The sequence below is a fragment of the Stegodyphus dumicola genome, chromosome 3 (assembly GCF_044657685.1).
Source record: "Stegodyphus dumicola isolate Sdum_Otavi_A_Nest chromosome 3, ASM4465768v1".
Lineage (NCBI taxonomy): Eukaryota > Metazoa > Arthropoda > Arachnida > Araneae > Eresidae > Stegodyphus > Stegodyphus dumicola.
In genome coordinates this window covers 108,549,601-108,573,888 of record NC_140770.1, presented here as the reverse complement: position 1 = coordinate 108,573,888, position 24,288 = coordinate 108,549,601, and the positions used below count along the sequence as shown (strand labels likewise).

The 24,288-nt window shown below is 31.7% G+C and overlaps 1 protein-coding gene across 3 annotated transcripts in view; it reads right to left on the bottom strand.

The window, feature by feature from the left end:
* LOC118201272 (phospholipid-transporting ATPase ABCA3-like) overlaps positions 1-24,288 on the bottom strand; it is a 157,157-nt gene that overhangs the window by 111,247 nt on the left and 21,622 nt on the right. For all 3 annotated transcript variants that reach the window (XM_085813160.1, XM_085813158.1, XM_085813159.1), the window contains one exon: positions 24,099-24,199. In XM_085813160.1, the coding sequence (XP_085669286.1) occupies positions 24,099-24,199 (101 nt within the window). The remainder of the gene's footprint in view (positions 1-24,098; positions 24,200-24,288) is intronic.

Sequence of the window (24,288 nt, the reverse complement as noted above, 5' to 3'; positions counted from 1 at the left end):
TAAACTTTAGTAGAAAACTGTGAACTTATAACTTAGATCTATATTAAAAACTTAACCCTATTTCCTATTCACTGCTTTTGAATTCTCATAGCATAAATGTAATAATTTAAATTGATACATAAACATTTATACGCAAGATTCAAATAAAATATTTTTCATCAAATGGATAGAAAACATAGCATTACAAAATTCAGAATATAAAATGTAAATAAAGCAAAATCATTCAAACATTATTGTTGTTACTAATGCTCACTTGTCTGACCTATTGTCAGCCCAAACTCACGAAATTCCTCATGGCAAAGTGCGCATGTTTACATTTGTCGTTGGCAACAGCCTTGAGCACCTTACAGGTGAAAGTGTGATTTAGCTCAGTTCCACCCCTAATTTTAATGGACAGCATCCCGAGAGGGCGGGTCCAAGTGTCTTCCACCCCTCTTCCCCTACCATCAACCTCTTGAGAGGACTTTTTCTCGCAGCATATTTAAAATGCCCCCATGTGGACACTATACATTTACAAACATCCATGCCGTCTCTGGAATTCGAACCCGGGGCCCTTCGGCATGGCAGTCAGTCATGCTAACCACTATACTAGTTGGGTGGCTCCAGTTTACTTTTGAATGAGCCTGTAAAAGCTCCAGTAAAAATTTTAACTCCAGAAAAAATAATTCAGTAAAAATTAAAACTGCAATTTAGAGAAAAAGTTTGAAACAGTCGGATTAGTATTTACAAAGGAATATGATATTATCTATACAAATGTCACAATATTTTCATAAAATAAAAAATGAAATTATTTTCATAAATTTTAGACTTCTGAAACATCAGAAATGTCAAGCAAATAGTTGCATTAAGTTTACTACAAACAAATACAAATATAATTATCTTATTACAGTAAGTACTGATTCATTACTTGCTATAGACAAAAAATTAAAAATTTTTAAACAAATGACCTAAAAAATTTATTTTCCATTTCTGATTTTAATTCTTGGGGAATTTATAACATATCTTGCCAACATTAGAGATATATCGGCCAAACTAAAAAAGCATTAATGTTTTACATAAAGTAATGAAAATCTTATGTCCAAAAAGAAGAAATAAACAGTCTTTGACAGCTAATCATTGTTTGAAATTTAATCATAGTTTTGACTTTGGGTCTGCAAAAATTATCCAAGAAGCTTCTTGCGATGAATTTGATGTCCTTGAAGCTTTCCACATTCAAAAACATTTATCTTGCTTTTAATTCCAATCCAGTTCTTACTAATGCTTTAAAAATGTTACTAACTTATAATTTTTTATGTTTCATTACTATTTCTGTGGATAGATACAGAACTATTACTATTTATGTGGACCTCCCTGTTCATTTTACTGTTTCGCCTTTGGTATAAAAACAATTTCTCTTGTTGCAGAATTTCTTTTCTCCTGAGGATGATGGACCTGCACCTGTTGCCTTCAAAATCAATAGAATCTTGGTTAAAATATGTCAAACAGACGGTTGTTGCTTTGCCTAATTTTATGTTTTATTTTTATGTCATTTGGTGTTCCATGTGGCAACAACGAGTCAAGCTAAAAACGTCGTTACTTCGAGCGTTCCTTGATAAGCGTTGCGTAAGCTTTATTTCTTAAAAGTTTGGTATATTTTTATGTAAAATAAGTAACATGTTGCAAACAAGAATGAAAACTGTAAAAATAAATATGCTGTTTCTTTTAAGAGCAAAATAAGCATTTATTTCACTTATGAAATGCTCTGGCTGATCAGTTTCGATTTCGCTTATTCGTCAAATCCACATTACTTGGTGTGTTTCTCTCTTTATTATAAATATATTTCTACCATATAACGGTTCTATTCAGAAACTTTCACTGATACAATGATTCATATTTAACTATTTTGTGGATTAAAAAGGTATGTATTTATTACATTTTTTACTCTTCATTTATTGAAGAGGACTTCACCTGAAAAGTAAATGAAACTGAAAGTAAATGAGTATTAAAGCTATAATTTCTGAAGATTACACCTCAACTGTATTTCTGAAGATTTTCAGAAATTAAGTTATGACAAAGCTCCAAAATGAAATTTTGAAATGAATATAAAAATCACTTAATTAAATACTTACAGATAACACTGTGAAGTCATAAAGCTTTGAATTCGGTTTCAAAATATAATAAACTCTGCAATTATGTTTTCAATAATCTAAAGATCAATATAGATTATTCCTACAAGGCAAAAAAATTGCATAAATCCATAAAAATAATAAAATAATTGTAAATAATAATGATAATAATTCAGAAATAATTATGAAAATAAAATAAATGAGGCAAGCTAAGAAATTTGCCACTACATGAATAAAAAGTGCATGTAAAACGTCAGAAGTACACAGCATAAGCAAATACTTAACATGCAGGAAAACTAAATCATAAAAGTTATTTATTAAGGAACAGATATTTTCTGTCTATATGGCATAATTTGGACATTTGAATTTAGAGAATCTGGTGCATTTATTGAATTTAAAATGGTATTAATTTTTTTAGATTTGAATATTTTTGAATTTGATTGATCTAACACAGCATTTTATTGCAAACCTTATTAGAAGATAGGAGCTCCCAATGCTCTCAATCAGCAAGGAAGAGCAAAATAAAATATGAAATATATAACAAAAAATTATACCATACATTCCTGATGAACATGAATCTTCAAGTTCTGATTGGGATATATTTATGAAATCACACATGTTACAGTTATAGGAAGTCCATAGTGCAAGAGGTTTCTAACTTATTATGATTTTTTTAAAACAGTTAACAAATTCTGAATCTTCAGATAACTGAGAACAAAAATTCAAGTGAGATACCCATCCCCATTTATACGCCTTAACTATTTGTATCCTAGTCTTGAATGTGAAAAGAGTAACGCTTGTTTTTATTGTCATATTGAGATTTTTTTATTGTCATATATATATTGTTATGAATTCTATAAAATATAGAATTGTTGTATTTTCTTATGCAATGCAGAGTGAGACAAATTTTAAGAGAAAGCTATGCTAGAAAAGTAAAAATATAGGGTATGTGCATTTAACACTGTGTAAACGGATATCTCAGTAATTTGTTTTTAAATAGAATAAATGTAATTGACACTGTGTCAGCTGTAACCATAATTCTACACTCTTTTCGCTTTCCAGAAATCTTGAGAAGCAGAAAGTACTAGAAATATCTCTTGTCAGTTGAAACTATTTAAGGTCAATGAGAGAGCATTTGCTCCCAGTTGCTTAGTTGTTGTTGCGAGTTGTTTAGTTCTATGCGAACAGAGATATCTGAATTAGCTTTCTCCTTAGATACACTTTGCATTGCATTGTGTTTTAATGTTTCTAGTAGTCTGAAGTATAAGTACTGATTATACTGCATGATATTGTGAACATTTGTATGAATATCTCTGAGGAAAATTCCAGGGTTCTGATATATTTCTTTTGATAAGAATAAATTTTATCGACCTATTATCTAATTTGTGCATTCAATATATTATGAACCTGTATGCACGCAACAATATATTTTTTTATTTCACTGCACTGTAATGAGATACAAAAAGAAGTGTATATTATGATGTTATGTTCTTAAAAAAAAAAAAAAAAAAAGGAGGCTGATTTTTTTTTTGGGGGGGGGGCAATAAGTTTTTTTTTTATTCTCATTTTTTCACAAAGATATAGTTTCAGATTTACTCCCTTCTTTAAAGTGGTAATTCAATTAGAACATCCACTTTAATATCATACAGATAACACATTACCATTATTATGCATTCGTTTAAATTGTAACTACAGCAATTGTACACTAGTTTCTTCCAATTGACTTGAACAGGAAAGGATGATTTTGAGAGTATTTTTTTTTTTTTTTTAAGTTACTTTCCACTTGTTTATTACTTGAAGAAATCTCTTTCATACAAAATTTACTAAATTTATATAACTCCAAATACTAACATTTATATCACCGATAACATAATATACAAACTAAATATTTTGAATATTATAATATAATAGGTAGGCTAAGCAATGTGGTTAATGAACATTAGTGTCAATAGGTGGAGGATTATAGCATTGGATGGGTCAAGATGGTGAAAGTTAACTGAGATGGTCTTAGCTGGAAAGCGGCTGTAGAGTGTAAAAAGAAGAACACGAACAATAAAACTTAATACATCACTAAAAATTTTAATAATATGTAAAATCAGTAAGATTGCTCAAAAAAATAAAAATTGGATGTGCTTGTTTCGTAAAAGACAAGAACCAGTCTCCTTGAAAGAATTATTACCTATCATTTATAATCAAGAAACAAAGCTTAACTCTAGGTATAAAATTTAATTTACATACCTTTTACAAGTAATACATGTACTGAATTGTTATTTTAGCACTTTTTCATTGGGCACTTGCCAACATTTTGACAGGTATTTTACTTGTAAAAAAATTCTAGTTATAAGGATAATTGGTACTTTTCTGTTATCAGGACTGGATTCAGAGCTGTGTGTTTGTATGAAAGCATGTATGTATTTATATATGTAAGTAAGTGTGCAAATAAGCAGGTATGTATGTAAGTATGTGTGTATAACAGGGGTGCTTGTGGGACCCAAAAAATCCCCTGGAACTTTTACGGACTTACTACCGACATTTTGGAGTTTCGAGAAAGGGGGGGGAAGAGAAATAAAAAATTATAATTATGAAGTATTGAATGACCTAATTATAAAACTTCAATGAATTACTTTTTTGCAAAATTAATAACCATAAATTTTCAAACATATAAACTACTACATTTTATGTAAATATTTTAAATTACCTGAATTAATTCTTTTAAAAAAATTATCTAATTTCTGCTGCTTTTTTTTATTTTCTGATGTTTGTGGGCTTGTCTTTCTTTTGTGGTGAACTTCATAATTGCAAGAAGATTGACTTTTATTTTCCTCATTTACAGTTGAAGAAATTTCCTCGAGAACTGCACATGCAGAGGTAGAAGCAGTTTGCTTTTCTGCTAATGTAGAAGGTTTTTCAGAGACTTTTATAGGTGACTCATCTGAAATACATGTTTTTAAGTCCTCTTGATATGTTTTCCAACTTCTGTTCATATTCAGTAAGAGATCTTTGTGAATTGGATCAGTCATTGGATTTTTTTAGCCATATTTTTCACATGAGGTTTCTTTAGAAGCCATTAAATCATATTTAATAGTCTGCACTGCATCTAGGGAATCAATAATAAGAGAGGTTCTATAGTCAGTGACAAGTGTATCCATTAAGTTGAATGCACTTTCCACTAATGGGCCATGGAAGCAGCTAAGGCAGGCTTTGACCAATTTAGCCAATGTAGGATACTTATAATCATTTGTGAAATCATCTTTTAAATTAAAAACTTTAGACCAATATTTATCAATTGTGCACTTGACTTGATTTCCACTTTCATCAGATGTGTAGAGCATTTCTTTGGTGATATCAATATCACTCTGATATAACTTATTTCAGCTTCTACTTTTGACTTTTCATTATCACTAAAAATATGGGACATAAAAGATGATAATTTTTCAAAAGCTAATATTGTACTGGTTTTACCTCTTAGCTCTGGATCTAATGCTGTAAAACTAATTAGATATGAATTTTTAAGGGGTAATTTCTGTTTCATATGCTGTGCTGTATTAGTATAAGCTTTTATCAGAGAAATTTGGAATTCTTTTGATATTGGATGATTTTTTGATAATTTCTTCAGGAGAGTGGAAGCTTCTGCACCAGTAAATATTACTTTGCTAGGCAGATGGAATTCTGGATTTGTGACATCAACCTTTAATAAATCATTATAAGATGTGCACTCTATATTTTCTGGCTTCATAAAAAAAGAAAAATTTTGCCATCAATTTATAAATACTGGAATGTATTAAATGAAGCATTGGTTTTTTTGTTTCAAAAAATTTAATATATGTGTTGAACTCTGGTAATACTGCTGAATATAATGCCATATGCAATAAAGTTTTGTTTTGCATAACAAATAACCCATTTAGTATTCTTTTTTTCCGAGCTAAAGCATCCTTTGTGAGTTGTTGGGAATGCAAGCAAGAATACACCCCTTCAACAATTTTTTTCTGAGCTGCAGAAATATTTCTTTTATTGTATACAGTTTCAACATAAGAAAAATAATCCCCTTTATCAGTTTTATCCAAGTAGTGAAAATAAAATGCAATAAGAGCATCCCACAAATCTTTGATTCTTTCTAAAATACATAAAATGTACACCCACCTATGGTCTGGTCTCTTCAAGGGCTTAAGTTTTTTAATGGCAAGGGATTCACAGATTTTGAAAAAATTTTCTCTTTTACTGCAGCTTTTCATATCAAAATAGATGTCATCAAACAAATCTTCTAAGTATCTATCAAAACATGAAGCAAATTTTTTTGCACAGTTATTAGCTGTGTGACATGTGTCACCATCAATATCTAATAAGTGGGGTGCTTTGTTTGATCGTAGTCTGGTTTCAACACCCTTTTTTTTTTCCACGCATGGTGTTACATGAGTCCATTAATACACTAATTAAATTTGCCCATGGAATATTATTATCTTCAATAGTATTAACAACTGCTTTAAAAACAGCTTCTGAATTGCAAGATTCCATCTTTAGAGATGCAAAATGATGAACTACAACTTCATTTTGATTGTTGCATTAAAACTGTACCAATATTGCCAGTATACTTTCTTGAGCATTGCTAGTACTTTCATCCAAATTTAGGGAAAATGGAGTCTCCTTTAAAGTTTTAATGATATTTTCCTTAATAGTTTTTGCAAGCCCATATTTCATCTTATAACATGCAGTAGTCCTGGACATTTCCAACGAGTTTAGTGCTGTCTGATCGCGGCTCAACTGTTTGCAGAGTTCAATTAAATTGGGAGCTACATTGAAAGAAAGAGAATTCTCGGTGATAAACGAAGTTATTAATACCTCTTGGCGTGCTTTTCTTGACACTTTATCCAATGGCCGAGCATCAGTCTCCAGTAAGTCATCAGTATTTTTTGAATTAGCATAATTACTTAAAGTCATTGAATGTCTAATGCACTTTGAATATTTTATGTGCGTCACAGTTTTAGAATGATTTGTGAAAGCCTCGAATCCTTCCCCACCATACTTCAGCAGTGAGTTACAAAAAACACAATATGCTTGTCCAGCAACATTTATTTTCTTGCACCATGTGCCGATGGTATCCCCATTACCATCTCTCCGCTCAATAAAATTCCACCTAAATGCATTCCAGACACCTTCTTCTAATTGTATAATATCACTATTTATATCGAGAAATTTCATAGTGAAATTCTCTTGCGTACATAAATAAAAAAAATATTTCAATAAACGAAACAAAAAATTTACACGTGCATCAATAAATGAAACGAAAATTTTACACAGCAGAGAAAAAAAAGTTGAAAAGCGATCAATGACAAATAGCTAATATGGCAAAAAATCTCCCTTCTCTACTTATTGGCGCCACGCCAGGAGAGATAAGACCTTTGAACCCAGAGTCACGTGATTGCACATCTGGTCGAAGTCTCTCCCTTTTTTTTCTCCCGCGCCTACTTGCCGAAAAGAATCCAGAAGAGAATGTCCGAGAACCGGGGGGAATGAGTCATAACTCGCAATAAGGAAAGAACAAAAAAGAATTTTTTCCCCCTTTTCACGCATTATCACGCCTTTGGAGAAAGAAAGAAAAAGTTTTCACCACACACACTGACCTTGCATTTTCTGCTTTCAAAGCAAACAAAATTACCCAGATCAAAATAAATAATTCATTATTATTCCTACTTCCTTTTGAATGACGATCCCCGGAATTTCCGGGTATCGAAGTTCAAAATCCACGGAATTCCGGGGTTTCCCGGAGCACAAACACCCCTGGTATAAAAACATATACAGTACAAAGTCTGAAATCCGGACGTCTATTATCTGGAATGATCTAAAATCCGGACCTCAAAGCCACAAACATTTTTCTTTTATTAATGCTTTATGCATGTGCATTTGATTTTTTCTTCTTTAATAAAACGTATGGAGATTCTTAATTTTACTTAGGCTCTAAATAAAATACCTCGTTATGGAAAAACAATCATGTAAGCATAAATTTGTGAGATAAATCATTTGGCTCCATAGCTGAGTATCTACTTGGCATACATCTCAAACCGAAACATTCACCTATTTTATATCCCTGACGTCGACCTGGTGAGTCATTATTTATTATATTTTGCTTTCATCACCGCATGTTTATCAATATATGACAGCTTCAGTAATAACTCATGGGGTGATATTTAAACTTTTTTTTTACAGTCAAAAGTCGTTAATCCGGATTCGTCGGGACTTCGGCGATTCCGGATTATAGATCATCGGTTTAAATCTCGTAAGATGGCATGCAGAAATTCTAAAATTAAAAATATGAAACCGTAATTTATGAAATAAAGAACAATTATGATCTAAAGGGTATAAAAATTTACAAAAAAAAAAAAGCTTAATATTTATTTGTTTGCTTTATTAAACATTTCTTTCAATGTAAGTTGTTTAAGTTGCTTTATTTTATGTGATAATACTTTCTCTTTAATTCTATAAACAGACATAATTTCTTGTTCAGTTACAAAGTCCCGCTGTTCAAGTCCCGTTAATTGCTGTGCCAAGAATACCGACTAACTTGTCAATCGAAATTTTTTCGTTTTCACTAACCACTCTGTCACATTCTTCATGCCTTTATCCATTTTTTGCAGCAATTTCACTTTTTGTTTGTTGGACATCAAAAGATACTTTCGTTTTGTAGATCCTTTAAGTTCCAGCATCGGAAATTCTTTTTGACATAATCGAAAGTTCAAGTTTACTTTTATAAAATTGCTCTTACAGTCTGCAAAAAATAATAAGCGGGATCCAATTCGAAGATTAAGGAACAACGCAATCATTAACATTAACTGAAATAGATTTAGCTTACACCGTCCGTTATAATTATTATTATAATCCGTTATAAATAATTTTAGCTTACACCGTCCGTTATACATTAAACGCGCAGGCGAAAACGTATTCTGCACTTACGCACACGCATATGCACAGTAGTCAAGGTCTTACGCGCACGCGTAAAACACCTTTGTGCCAACGCGGCGCATACGCAGAAAGTTTTTAGCTTTGAGGTCCGGATTATGGGTGTCCGAATTAACGACTTTTGACTGTATTAGTAATTGAATAACAAGAGTATGCCAACCTTTTATGCTAACATTACGCTTGGCAATGATTATAGACTTTTAAATGCTCTAAGCAATGTTGCCAAGGAAAAATTGAACAAAAATTTCTTTTCATATGCTAAAAATAGATTTTGTTAATGAAACTCATAGGCCAAAAGATAACATTTAGTGCTACTTTAATTAAGAATAATTGATATCTTATTCACCATAAACCCAGAAGCGGCGGCAGAATATGTCGTCATCGGACGGCAGAATTTAGGGAAGATGAAATTTTTGAAATTTTGGGAAGCACCGAGCGGCAAAATTAAGGGATGAGAAGTATTTATGATTTAGGGAAAGCACTGGGATTCAAAGTTTAGGCTCAGTGAAAATTTAGAATTTAGGAAAGTGCTTTGTAGCAGAATTTAGGAGCCGTAGAGACTGCACAATGTGGTACCGAGCACCGGCCCTAGATTTAGGCTTAAGTATATGTTGGAGTTTATTTATTCAGGACTCGGATTAGTTTGAAGCATGTACAAGAAATAAACGTAAGTATAGTAAATAACTAAACTAATACAATTCAGGCTTAATTCAGTACGCAATAGCAGCAAGGTAAAATTTAGCGAAACAGCTTGGTTTCTGTCACCAATCTTGCGATACACAGCCAATAATGCATAATGGACGCTACTAAGTTAGGCTAAAATTATCTTTACTGATTCTAAGGCATTTCAATTAATGTAGCAGACTGTGCTGCTCCCTGGTCTTCTAATTTGATTCAGCTTATTATTTTTTGCAGACTATTATTATTACTGCAATTTTATAAAAACTAAGCTTTAACTTCCGATTATGTTGAAAAAAGTTTCCAATTCTGGAGTTGCCAAAGGATCTACAAAGTGAAACCATGTTCCAATGTCCATTAAACAAAAAAAAATGGAATTGCTGCAGAAAATGGATAAAGGCATATCTGTCTCAAAATTATGCGAGGAGTATGGCACTAGAAAGTCTGTATATGACACAAGAAAAAAGAAAAGGGAAATTTTTGAATTTTTTGTGGAAGCATCTTAAACAACTTGCATTGAAAGAAATATTTAATAAAGTAAACAAATAAATATTAAGCTTTCTTTTGTAAATTTTGATACCCTTTAGATCATAATTGCTCTTTATTTCATAAATTACAGTTTCATATTTTTAATTGTATAATTTCTGCATGCCATCTTATCAGATTTAAATTGATGATCTATTATATGGAAAAATCCCAAATCCGGAATAGCCGAAGCCCTGACCAGTCTGGATTTCGGACTTTGTACTGCATATACATATTGTTGTGTGTGCATAAGTTCGTAATAGATTGAATGCACACAGCTCGCATGAAAGGTTGATAAAATTATTTTTATCAAAAGAAACACTTCAGAAATCTGGAACTTTCCACAAAAATAGCCCTACACCTCTTAACAATATCAGAGTACAACCAGTAGTAACTCACCGACACTTCAAACTACTGTGAACATTATACACAAAACAATGCAAAGCCCAGCTAAAGCACAGCAAAGCTAAATTGGAGATAGTACTCAGAACTCACACTAAGCTAACAACAACAACTGAGGGCATGTAATTTCACTGGCCTCACAGTTTTCACATAGCCACTGAGGGATTTCTAGTACTTTCTGCTTCTCGAAATTATTGGAAGGCAGTATGAGGATATAATTATGGTTACAGTTAACATAGTGATCAATTACATTTATTCAATAGCAATACCTAATACAGTGATACAGGAACCGAACCAAAATGTCACCAAATGGTCGCCAATTTTGGCGAAATTTGTCAATTTCTCGCCAAATTACAAAGATACACATTTACTGAATATTAAACAGACTTTTCTGTATTCTTATTTTTCTGGCATAGCTTGTCTCTTGATTTTTCATGTTACATTACATAGAACTGCACTAAAATCATTTAGCTATGTACGAAATTCATAACATCCCCCCCCCAAGGACTGCACATCCTGAGCAGTACAATCCCTAGACAGGAAACCATACTTACAACTAATGCAAATCAATGCAATACTTGAATAAATTCAGTAAATAACAAAACAAATACTAAATCAATAAATGAGTGTACAAATTTACAAATTTAGAAAAAAAATAGGACCATAGTCTTAACATACTATTTACATTATAAACACTATGGAGACTATGTACTATAGCCATAGAAAGGGCATAGCCTATCATAATGAACAACTTTAGGCTTGGCATTCGGTAACTTACGGATCTGAAGTGTGACAATGTTTAGCCCAGAAATGGAGCATGTGCAGCCTCTAGCTCTTGTATAAATTAATATTTAATTATACAGATTATGACAATTTGAAAATTAATAGAATTAAATAAAGTGAGCATTTTGCATCAGCAAACTCTTTGTGCAAAAATAACCATTTTTCAAGGCACTCTGGATGGAACTATTTCGATTGTCAAGTATTAGGGGGACCAGAAAGTAATGTCACTTTCTTACATTGAATTCAAATGAATAAATTTTTAACAAGTTTTTACTTTTAATCTCTACATATAATAAAACAAAGAGTCTGTGTGTGTGTGTCTTTCGTTCGCATTGCGTGTAAGCTAATAGACCCACGGCTACGAAATTTCGTACATAGGTGCATCTAGGAGAGAGCCAGTGCACCTCGAAGCGATTTTATTTTAAATTCGAATTCGAATTTTTTTATTTTATGTTTTGTGACGAAATCGCGTCATTTTGAGATATAATGGGCTATAGCAAAGCGAGATTTTACTCTACACAATCCATTTTCACATCGTCATGAAATGTAGGCACTTAGCTATTTTACGAACTTAAAATAAATTTTGTGTCTCAATAAATCGATTAAATACGAATTTATTTAACAAAGGGAGCTTAACACCTTTTCAACGGGATTTTTTCTAAAAAAGTTTAGGTTTAAAAATGTACAGTTTATTTTTCTTTGATTTTTGGACACGTTAAACTTTCATTCTTGCGACTGCTTTTACAAAAAGAATTTTGGAAAAATGATAATATTTTGTATTTTTAAAAAATTTTTTAAATGAAGCTTCCGAGTACACTTCTTACATCTCACATCTTTAAAAATATGATTTTGGCAACAATTTTTCTTTCTTATTGTTGCTGATAGATTTTTGATGAAATCGCATCATTTTGAATAGTTTCATTCTTTTAGAAATATGGGTTTGGTAACAATTTTTCATCGTATTTCTTATGTCACTGTTTTTAAGAGTTTGGCATATTTCATTGTCATTTTTTTATACATATAATACATTTTTATTGATATTTTTTAAAAAATTGTTCTGCAGAGTAAAATTGTGCGCGGAATATTTTGTTTTTTGAGTTGCTTTCATGTTATTTTTTGCTTATTTCACTGTTTGTAAGATATTGAAATGTTTTGCATGATTTTTTTTCTTCAACGGAAAGTTGGTTAATTTTTTTATTAGGGTAATTAATATTTGTATTAAGGGATATAGCTTATTTCATTGTACTTTTTGGTGCTACTTTGGTAGACGGTTGCACAGATTTTGGCGATTTTTCTTTTGGTGAGTAATATGACTTATGGTAAACCCATTGCTGGATAAGTTATTTATGGTAACCGATACTTTGTTGTCATTTTATTTAAAAAATAATGCGTTTTATTATGCATAAATTCTGTGTTTTAAATATTATTTATGGCTTCTAAATATTAAAAATCAATTTAATTTTGCATTTTTATTTGAAATAAAAACTTTTGTTTTTTATAATATTTTATATAATTTTATATTGTGGATGATGTACTCAATGACGTCACCTTACTTAAAAAGTAATTGGTTTTATTAATATCTATAAATTTAATCTAATGTTTTAAACATTATTTATGGCTGTTAAATATTAAAATACAATTTAATTTTGCATTTGTTTTAAAAACGATTTTTTTATGAATGATTATTTAAATAATTTTAATTCTATGCGTGATGTAATCAGCTCCCTGATTGGTTACTGAATATTTGTGCATTACCGCGCCATTTTAAAATTTTATTATTCATCTCTTCGAATTCCTGAGATTCCAAATGGAATGCATATGTCCGTTTCGAAAATGAATGTTGTTATTGGTAATTACCAAGAATTATTGGTATCGGAATAAAAAAAATTGCCCTTTGAGACCTTATTTTGGCCAACCTGGCTTTCCTAATCAAAGATTTATTTATAAATTGTTAATAGCGTCAGAGTAAATTTATTTTAAATTTTTGGAGAAAACCTCGCTAATTGCTTCTTCAATGAAGTGCGAGAGATGTGGATCACAGATGAAGACCGTTAGAAGACCTTTTTTTTTTTATTTTATTATTATTTTTTTATTTTTTTGTGATACTTATCAATATACGACAGGTAAAATACTTTAAAAAAATGTAAGTACATAATTTTCTTTTATTTTATAATTGTATACTTTAACTTTTATTAAAAAATTAATACAATATTTTCCAAAATTCCTGAGATATTTATTTCCACGTATGTTTTAATGTTAAATAATTAAATACTATAAAACTTATTTTAAAGTATTTAAGTAACATTTTAATTCTTTTAAATGTTGGTATGATATTTTTAATTCGATATTCAATTTAAGTACTATTTTAATCCAATTAAATATTGGCGCAATGTTTTTACAGCAGTGTTTTTATTCTGTTATATGAAAGTAATAATTTAACCTTACTTCAGCATTTTATACTCTTAGTAAATGTATTTATTTACATTTGCCAGTCATCTTAAAAAACAACGTTTTCAACAAAAAATTAATCCATTATTTTTAACGATATTAATTTTTTTAAAGTTTTTAATACTTTACTATATGCGTAAAATGCGTAAAATACGTAATTTTACGTATTTTACGCATATAGCATTTTTCAAGATGGCTGATGATTGTAAAAACTACGCCAACAATTGCGCCAATGTAAATCGCCAAAAATCTGTGCAATCATCTACCAAAGTAGCACTTAATTTTTTTTCTCTTGAAAATATAAGATAAAATATCATTAATTATACTTTTCATTTCAGAATTTTTTGTTTTTTGTATTCTTTTATGTTATTTATTGCTCATTTCACTATTTTTAAGATATTGAAAATTTTTGAGTTATTTTTTTTAGGAAACAAAGTTCTTAACCTCCTTTATACCATTTGAGTTCTTAAGATTTTGCAAAGGGAAGTTGGTTAATTTATTTATTAGGATAATTAATATTTGTATTAAGGGATATTACTTATTTCATTGTAATTTTGTTATACGTAATAACTTTTTTTTATGAAGTTGTTCTGCAGTGTAAAATTCTATGCAGTTTTTAAATTAACGTTTGGTGTTCCCTTCAGCCATTTTTCCAGTACATTTAAAAGCCAGACGAAGGCTAGCAGCGAAGCTGCTAATCAATAATATAATCACTCTCATCATCAACCTTTTGCCATCTAGTGTGCAGATTTTCAATCCTGGACCAATAAAAAATCAATTGCTTTTTGAGTAAAATATCTCGAGATGGCATTTTGGACATCATTCATATTTTCAAATTTTTTGTCACTAAGAAAATGTAGGGATCAGAATAAATGGAAATCCAAGGGTGCGATATTGGGTGAGTATGGTGGGTAAGGCAGTACCTCCCACCCAAATTCATTAATTATTTCCAGTGTTTGTCTTGCATTGTTGTGTTCCAGAATTACTTCTTTTCTGTTGACACTGGTGGATATTTTTTCATTAAAGATTGGTTCACTCGATCCAGTTGTTCACAATAAAAATCTGCAATCAACAGCTTGTCTAGGTTTCAGCAATTCAAAATGAACAATTCTGTAAATACTCCACCAAAAACACAGATGCGCCTTTTTGGGATGTACACCCACTCATTTGGAGAGAGCCACTGCCTTTTGCATTTTGGATTATCATATAGGACCCATTTTTCATCTCCAGTAATCAAACGATCAAAAAACGGTTCTGTATGGTGCCGTTGCATGTGATGCATCAGTTGGCTTTGTTCTCTTTGGACAGATTATGGGAACCCAAACACCTGCTCTGCTTATTTTTCCAATCTGCTTTAAATGTTCTTGGATGGTCAACCAAGGTTGGGTAAAGGTGTTTAACAGTTCCTCGATTGTTTGACATGAATTTGCTTCTACTTCTGCCCTTAGCATGTGGTTGTCTAATGTTGTTGATCTTCCTGATCAAAAGAAGTCAGAGACATCAAAATTACCGGATTTGAACTTGGAAAACCATCTTTGACATTTACGAATATCTAATGCATGTTGATAAACATCACAAATGCTTTTGGTTGCAACTGTTGCATTAGTACCCTTGCAAAACTCAAAATGCATACAATGCCAGATATGCTCTTCTGGTATTTAGCTGGCTATTTCAAATTAAAAAAAAAAAAAAGTTTATTATTGAATGATTTAGAAGTGAGCATGTCACAACAACATTAAAATGACTTTGCCACACCTTTGAGATACACAATGAGCTAATAAATGAACAATCAAATATTGACATGTGCAAAAATGATATTACTTCCTGGCCCCCTAATATATTCATGTAAAAGCAATATGTCATAGTAAATTTTGGCATATGCTAAAATTTACACTAGGAAACATACAGTATTGATGTACCGTACTACTGTAAGGTTCGCTGGCTATCAACAGGACAGGTTTTCATAAAAATTTTAACTTTACAGTGACAAATTTTAAACTTTTATCAAAAAGAAGAAAAATTAAGTGATCTATCAGATGAAGAATTTTGCAGAAACACTGCATTTTTATCTGATATTATGACTAAACAAAACAGTTTAAATATTTGCCTGCAAGGTAAAATGAAGCATATTTATGAAATGTTGCAAAAGATCCAAGCATTTCAAAAAAATTAAATGTTTTACTAAACATTGCTCTCTTAGTCTGATATATCTGCAGCACACTTCCCAGGGTTACCAGAAATGTTGAATGAGCAAAAATGTCAAAATAAAACATTCAATGAATATGTAGGTGTCTTGGATTTTTTAAACAGATGAATTTACTGAAAGATTTTCAGATTTTACAGAGTACACTTCTGCTATGAAACTGGCATTTGAACCACATTTAGTAAATATATCCAAAGCTCCTACATAACTACAAATGGATTTATTTGAATTGCTGGAAGAGAGTATCCTGAAATCTCTTTTTGATGCTAAAGAGAATCCCCATAGATATCTGGGAAAATGCTGCTGAATACCCATGTCTACAAGAGCATGTATGCCGTTTACTCTCCTGCTTTGGAAGTACTTACTACTGCGAGTCAGCATTTCTCATGACAAAAATTGGAACTATTTTAAGAATGCAAATTACAGATTCTCATTTAGAGGATCTACTAAGGCTGTGCATTACGAAGCTTGTTCCAAATATTCAGTTACTTTCAGGCTAGAAACAAATGCAAATATCCCACTAAATTAAATTTTCCATTGGATTTTAACATTATTTTACATACTGACGCTGGTTTTTCATGACTTAATATAATTAATTTTCTACTATTTTTAATTATAGTGCATAAATTTATTGAAAAATACTTCTACTTTATTATTTTTATTTGAAACAGTAATTAAATATATGTAGTTGTTTATTAAAAATTATTAAAGATTATCATTATAATAAGTCATTAGCCTTATGTAAATACAAAAATATTTTATATTGTACATTTTCATTTTAATAAATGATTTCATGCTTTTTTTCATTATTTTAATACTAAAGTGATAAAACTATACAAAAATTATAATAACTTCACCAAAGTTGCATTTCATATATCAACTTATGCGGCTTCCCTTATCAGTGCCTAATTAAAATATGGCCTCTGATGGTAAAAGAGCTCCCCACCTCTGGTTTAGCCGGTTTAAGACTGTGTAAACTGAATCCCAAGATAACCGTAGTTTAGAAGAGAGTCCTCTCCATAAAATGGATTCCACAACCCCATCTTGTCAGCTTCGTTGAATCGATCTTTAGTAGCTCTTGTGTTGTACTGGGTCTTCTTCTCCATCCTCAAGTTGACTCACTCTTGTGTAAAATTATGCACCACTTCAAACCATGCCTGGAGGTCTTGGATGTACTCCTCAGGTTATGAAGGTGCATCTGAAGGGCAACCAAACAAGAGATCACAAGGCAGATGAAGTTCATGACCAAAGATCATTTGGGATGGGGAATAGCTGGTAGTCTCGTGGAAAGCACGGGAATAAGCCAGTAAGAACAGAGGTAACTTGTTGTCCCAGCCCTGTTGGTTTCTGGAAACCACCAACAAGAGGCTATTAAGGATGGTTTGATTAAACCTCTCTACCATACCGTCGGACTGGGGATGTAAAGGTGTCGTTTGGGTTTTGTTGATGTCAAGTAGCTTGCAGTGTTCATCAGTTGCAGCCGACACAAAATTTCTTTCTTGATTAGAAGGTGATTGAAGAGGCACTCTGAAACCTGGAAATCCAATGCTGTATCATTACCTCTGCTACCCTGAAAGCCTCTTGATCAGGAGTAGGATAAGCTTCAGGCTACTTCATAAGTAAATAATCAATCACAATGAGGCTACTTTTGTTGCTATCATCAGTTCCTAGCAGAGGTCCTAGGATGTGAAAGATAATGTGTTCAAAAGGTGCTCCTACACTGTAATGTTGCAGCTTCACTTTGTTGCATTTCTTCGGTTTTTTCCAACCTGCACAGGCATCGCAAGTCTGGCACCACTTTTGCACATCATATCTTGCATTGCTCCAGTAAAAGTGCTCTCAAATTGTTGTCACTCCTGTTTTGCGTCAATGCACAGACTTGCTTAACCACTTCACTGTTTTTCCCAAGACAAACTCGACAATTTGTAGTTATCAGACGTCAGCAACGAGACACCCTCGTCGGGCTTGAATATGACCTGGATCATTACGTCAGAGAGAGATTTGTCGAATTGTGTTTTCCAACACCCCCCCCCTCCAAATGTGGCGAAAATTGAAAGAGAAGATTGGTTCGCTTTCCTCAAACCAGACTTGTACCAGGAACATGTGAAGCATAGTTCACTTGAAAAGGTGGGAGATACCAATGCAATTCCGTCCTCCTTTCAGCTGGCATTGCAATGGAAACTACTGTTCATTTTAAAGCATGCCTTTTGGGAATAATATTTGTTAGTTTTCAGATAACAGACTAGGGAACAAACACAAAAGAGTTTATTGCCCAGATAGAGTGAACGCTATTCATCATTCTTGAATGTGACGAATAGGCAGTTCAAATTGATTTGGCCCGAACTTCTAAATAGGTCTAGACATCTGGTGAAAGGAGGAAGAAATATTTCTATCATAAACTAAGACCAGTTTCAGAGGCAAAAGGTTATAATTTTAGAGGGAAAAAAGTAGCAAATATCTGTGAGTTCTATAGGATGGTGAAGTGGTTAATTAAATTGTCTAGATGAGTAGTCAGTTGAACTATTGGCTAGCTTTTTTAAGCCAGATATACTTAAAAAATCTTCACGTCTTGCAGGAGAATCTTTAAAAATCCAATATAAGGAGGATAAGAATGATGGAATGTCCCAGCCAGTGGATGACATCCTATGCTTGAAAGCATTGTTAAGAATGTGTAAACCGCATGTCCCTAATGTCAAGCATTGAATGTTATATTCCTTTGTCAAGTCCTGTTGCAATAAATCATAAAATTTCCAGTTTACTGCAGGACCATCCATCGATATTTGTAAGAGTTTTGACAAGTCTAGTTTTTCAACACATTCATAAAATTTGGATAAAATAATTTCACTTGTTGCCTGCCCTATAAATGCAGAAGTAAGGTACTGAGTTCTGACTTTATTTTCGTGATGCCAGTACCTCACATAAATATCTAGTTGCTTCTTTTCATTTGTCAGATTAAGAGTCTCATCAAATAGTAATGTAAAAAACTCAGCATTTTTACAATGCTTTATTAACAAAGTTTTAAAATAAGGGCCAAGACCAAAATAACAGATATAAGCACATTTCTTTTCACCATATGAAAACCATTTTGCAATGGAACTATCTGGAACATTTTAGTGAATAACGGCTCAATATCATTGCACGATTTAAAAGAATAGTGGCTTTTGATGCACTTAAAAGCCCACAATATTTCTGCATCTGTAACTTCAGATTTGAAAAGAAAAGAATTTATTTTATTATTTTCTACACTTATTGATGTTGAATTAGCAGTTACATCTTTTCCTGAAGTAGATGGTTCTTCTAACTTGTCAAAATTCATGATACTGTTAGAAGAAACTCTGCAGTTGAGAAGGGAAAGATGTTTTGCAGCTTAAAGGGGCATTACATGCAAGGCATTAGTAAAATTAAGTATCGCATATATATGTATATAATGCATATATATAAATTAAATATGTATTTAAATTTAATTTTTTTAATTAAACTCAATTTATTCTTATGAAACAATATATATATATATACAGCATATATATCTATACATATACATATACAGTACATATATATATAGTACATATATATATATATATATATACAGTACAAATTCCGAGATCCGGACATCCAATATCTGGAATGATCTAAAATCCGGACCTCAAAGCCACCAACAACCAATTTTTTAGGGCTTTTTTGGAGGAAAGGGGTATGCTTTACGCATGCGCATTAGATTTTTTTCCTCATCATAAAAAAAACATGCCGGAAATCCTGATTATTAATCTCAGTTTGGCGCTAAATAAAATATCTCATTATAGAAGAAATAATTATTTTAGCATAAATTTGTGTGATTAGTAACTTGACTCCATAGCTGCGTATCTGCTTGGCATAATCTCAAACCGAAACATTTGTTAATTTTACAGCAACTAATATTTTATATCCTTGATGCCGAAATCGCGAATCATTTATTGTATTTTGCTTTTATCACCGCATGTTTATCAACGGATGACAACTTGAGTGATGACTCATGCAGCCAAACAACAGAGTATTATCCGATTACAGATTTAAGTTTAATGCGCTAAAATGTTGACAAGGGGAGATTTAACAGAAATTTCTTTCCTTATGCTAAAAATAGATTTTGTTAGTGATACTCATAGGACAAACGATTATATTTAGTGCTATTTGAATTAAAAATAACTGATTTGTTATTCACATAAAGCCAGAACCAGCGCCAGAGCTCGCATGACCGCACCAGGCGGCAGAATTTAGGGAAGTTAAACAGAAGTTTTTCATTGCGATGACAATGCCCCAATCATCAATCAATTAACGGAGGGCGAAATCTGTAGTATGGTTCTAAATCCAGAAAATACAGCTACCGATAGTGAAGAAAGTAACAGAGAGGTTACTGAACGAGAAAAAATTTTGATTGACAAGTTATTCGGAATTCTCGACACAGCAATTACAGGACTTGAACAATGGAACTTAACAACTCAACAAGAAATTATATGTCTATAGTATTAGTCTAAAGTATTAGCAAAGAAAACAAATCAAACAACTCGCATTGAAAGAAATGTTTAATAAAGTAAACATATAAATATTAAGCTCTTTTCTTTTGTAAATTTTGATACCTTTAAATCATAAATGCTTCATTATTTCATAAATCACGATTTCATATTTTCAATTTTATAATTTCTATGTGCCATCTTAGTAGATTTAAAATGATCTAATACCCGGAAAAATCTCAAATCTTTGATCGCCGAAGTCCCGACCTCGGACTTTGTACTGTATAAATATATATATATATATATATAATACGGAATGTATATTTTCAGTTAAACGTCTACCCAATAACTTTAGAATTTCATGAAAGTTAATTTTGCGTCTATTTAATTCGGGAAAATTAGTTTCAATTAGTTGTTTTCAGCTTTAAAAATATTAAAAAATTTTTAATTAGTTAGTTGTTTTCAACTAATAATTGTATCGCCATTAGCAAAAATAATGCATTACTGTCGACAGCATAGGATTAAACCAAATACTTAATTGTCTATTGAAGCTTCAAAACGTATTTCTGAACTTCACTTTTTCTCGGCTAGCGTTACCGAATTTGCCCTTGGTGACCTAAAATTGAAATGGAGCCATCAGATTTCCCGCGAAATCGATAACAGACCCTCTGCAGAAATAAACTCATAATCCCGATATCCCATACATATAGTACGTGCAAAAGAGAATAAACTCCGTAGAAGGTGATAAAAAATTAATTTATGGCTTAATTGAAACAAACACAGAAATTATGCTAAGCAAAACCGTGTAAAAACAAATTGAAATGATAAAACAAAACTTAATTTTCATGTGAATTTTCAGCGCTGACTCTCCCATTATAGAAATTTCAATTTGTTTCAGACAAAGACCACATTTAGCTTTATAAGGATTGTCATCCATCAATATTCAGTCTTTGTAATCAGCTTGGTGAAGCCACAGTTTATTGAAAATGCACTTTCCAGGCATCTCGTTCCTATTGGCGTTGGAAGGGTTGTGGCCTTCCAGGTTGGGATTGCTTAATTTTGGCAAATATTTTCAGAATCCCCCCTTTTTTATTCGAGCCCTTTCATCATCACTTTCGCCTCTTAAAGAACTTCTGGCTTCACGCTTTCGTCACAATCTGCCTAAATTTATGGATAACACCTGTTTCGAAAGATTGGGTGAATAGCCAATCTGACACCGATACTTTCGTTCGGGTAGCTAATTTTTTTTTTTTTTTTTTTTTTTTTTTTTTTTTTATTGCTTGCAACACAAATCCGCCAACAGATTAGTTAAGAGCCGTGCAATTTTAATTCCATAGTCATGAGAAATCGCAATTCACACATAAAATGGCAATCATTAGAAATGATAAGATATGTCAAATGAGCAAAATTAAGGACCGTTTATTCATTTTAGCCAAAATTAAGGACTTTTAAGGACCAAAAATCGTTTTTGAAAAAATTAAGGACTTTTAAGGACCGTACGAACCCTGTTAAAATGGAGATGGAGCTTCTTAAGGTTTTGATCAAAAACAGAAGATGAAAACGGAAATCTATAAAGATTGTTTTAATTGCTAACTCTGCATTTATCAACAATAATTAAAAAAAGAGGACAATTTACGAGGAAATGTTTGAATGCTGATTGAGCCAAAGCAAAAACAAATGAGAACGGCCAAGCACGAGAATTTAGAGACGGCTTTATTTATTTGGTTCAAACAAGCGAGATCTCAGAATGCACCAATATCAGGGCCTTTAATGCTAGAAAAAAGCAATGAACTTGCTCGACTGAAACATTTCAAGAAAAGAAATAGCATAGCACTAAAAAATGTTTCCAGTGAAGCTAATCAAGTTTTACCGACCAGGACAAATTGGTTTCAATACAGCCTACATTGCCTTCAATACTTGAAGAATATGAAGCTAAAGATGTTTTCAAGGCGAACAAAACTGTTTTATTTTACTTCTGCTTATCCAACAAAACCTTATCGTTTAAGGGACAATCCTGTTCAGGGAGGAAATTGTCTAAAGAATGGATTACTGTATTGGTAGGATGCAATTTTAATGGTTCTGAGAAAAACTCTATTTGATATTGGCAAAAATTTGAAACCGCAGTGTTTTAAGAATGTAAAAGCATTACTGGTCGAATATACAGCAAACAAAAAGGCATGGATGGTAGCTACGATTTTCACTGGTTGGATTGTAAAGTTAGACAAGTGATTCTTACAAGAAACACATAAAGTTGCAATGATAATTGATAATTATCCAGCTCACCTTGACATTGTATTGAAAAATGAAAAGCTTATGTTTTTGCCTCCGAATATAACAAGTGTCTTGCAGCCTTGTGATCAAGGGATTATATAAAACATGAAATTTGTATACCGGAAGCAACTGCTTCAAAAATATTTACTTGCAATCAAAGCAAATGAAAATATCTCGATCAATTTGCTAGATGCTCTTCATATGTTGCACTTTGCATGGAATTCATTGGCTCCAAAGACGATTGAAAGTTGTTTTTGTCACGTAAGATTATCAGTATCAGTAAAAAGTATCAGATTCTTTGGCGGCAAAAGAAATGGAGAAGGAGGATATTGAAACTGGACCAACACTTAATGAAATGTTTGAAAAAGTTTTTGTATTATTGAACTGTCCTATTGTATCATCGGAAGAAAATGTTGCAGTAGATGATGATAATGTGTGTACAGCCCAAACTATGGCAGACAAAGACATTTTGGAGTTTGTTCAAAGCTAAAAAAAGATCCCCGATGCAGATTCCAATGACATAAATGAAATGAATAATGCAGCTACTGTTCTTACATCATCCGAAATGAAGAACATCATCAAAAGTATGCGCAGTTATTTAGACGCACATTCCACTGGTGGAATGAATAACAAAATGGACAGCATCGAACAATTTGATGCTAAAAAAAGGCAATGTAAAGACAAATATTAGGTTATTTTCCAAAAACTCAATAAATGCGTTGTGTTTCAAAAAACCTGAAAATTTTGTATTAAACTTCATTAGGTTCTTATGGATGTTTTTCGTTGATTTTTATTAAACACATGCCTAAATACATATCTATGTAAATAAAATGTACTCTTAGTAAACTTATTTTTTTTAATATATGTTTTTTTTTTTTTTTTTTTTTCAATATTCTTTTAACACAAAACAATATTTCAGCCCCCTCAGTTTCGTGTTAAATGATTTTCACTGTATTACTTATTGTCAATACTTGCTTTTACTCCTATATGAAAAGGCATAGAATAAAGGTGATTAATCTTATGCCTTTTTTTTTTTTTTTTTTTTTTTTGTGTGTGTGTGTGTGTGTGTTATTAATGATTATACAAAATTACAGGCATTTAGTAACACAAAAATTAAACAGCAGTGATAATAAAAGATGAAAAATTACGAAATGAAACCATATCAGACAATAAAAAAGGCAATGCATCAACTAATACCTGATAAAATTTTAAAGATTAGTAAAGGTTATACAGAAATGAACAACTAGCCTTGTATCTGATATCTTTTATCCCTTTTTCTTGCATCTTCTGATGGATAAATGTCTCCTGCACAGCAGCTTGCCATCCCAAGAAATATGTATTAGTGTAATCTGTAAAATAAAACCCATAATAGATTTTAAAAAACAATAAATAAAATTAATATGAGTTTTATTCCTTTTTCCCTAGTTACAGTTTTACA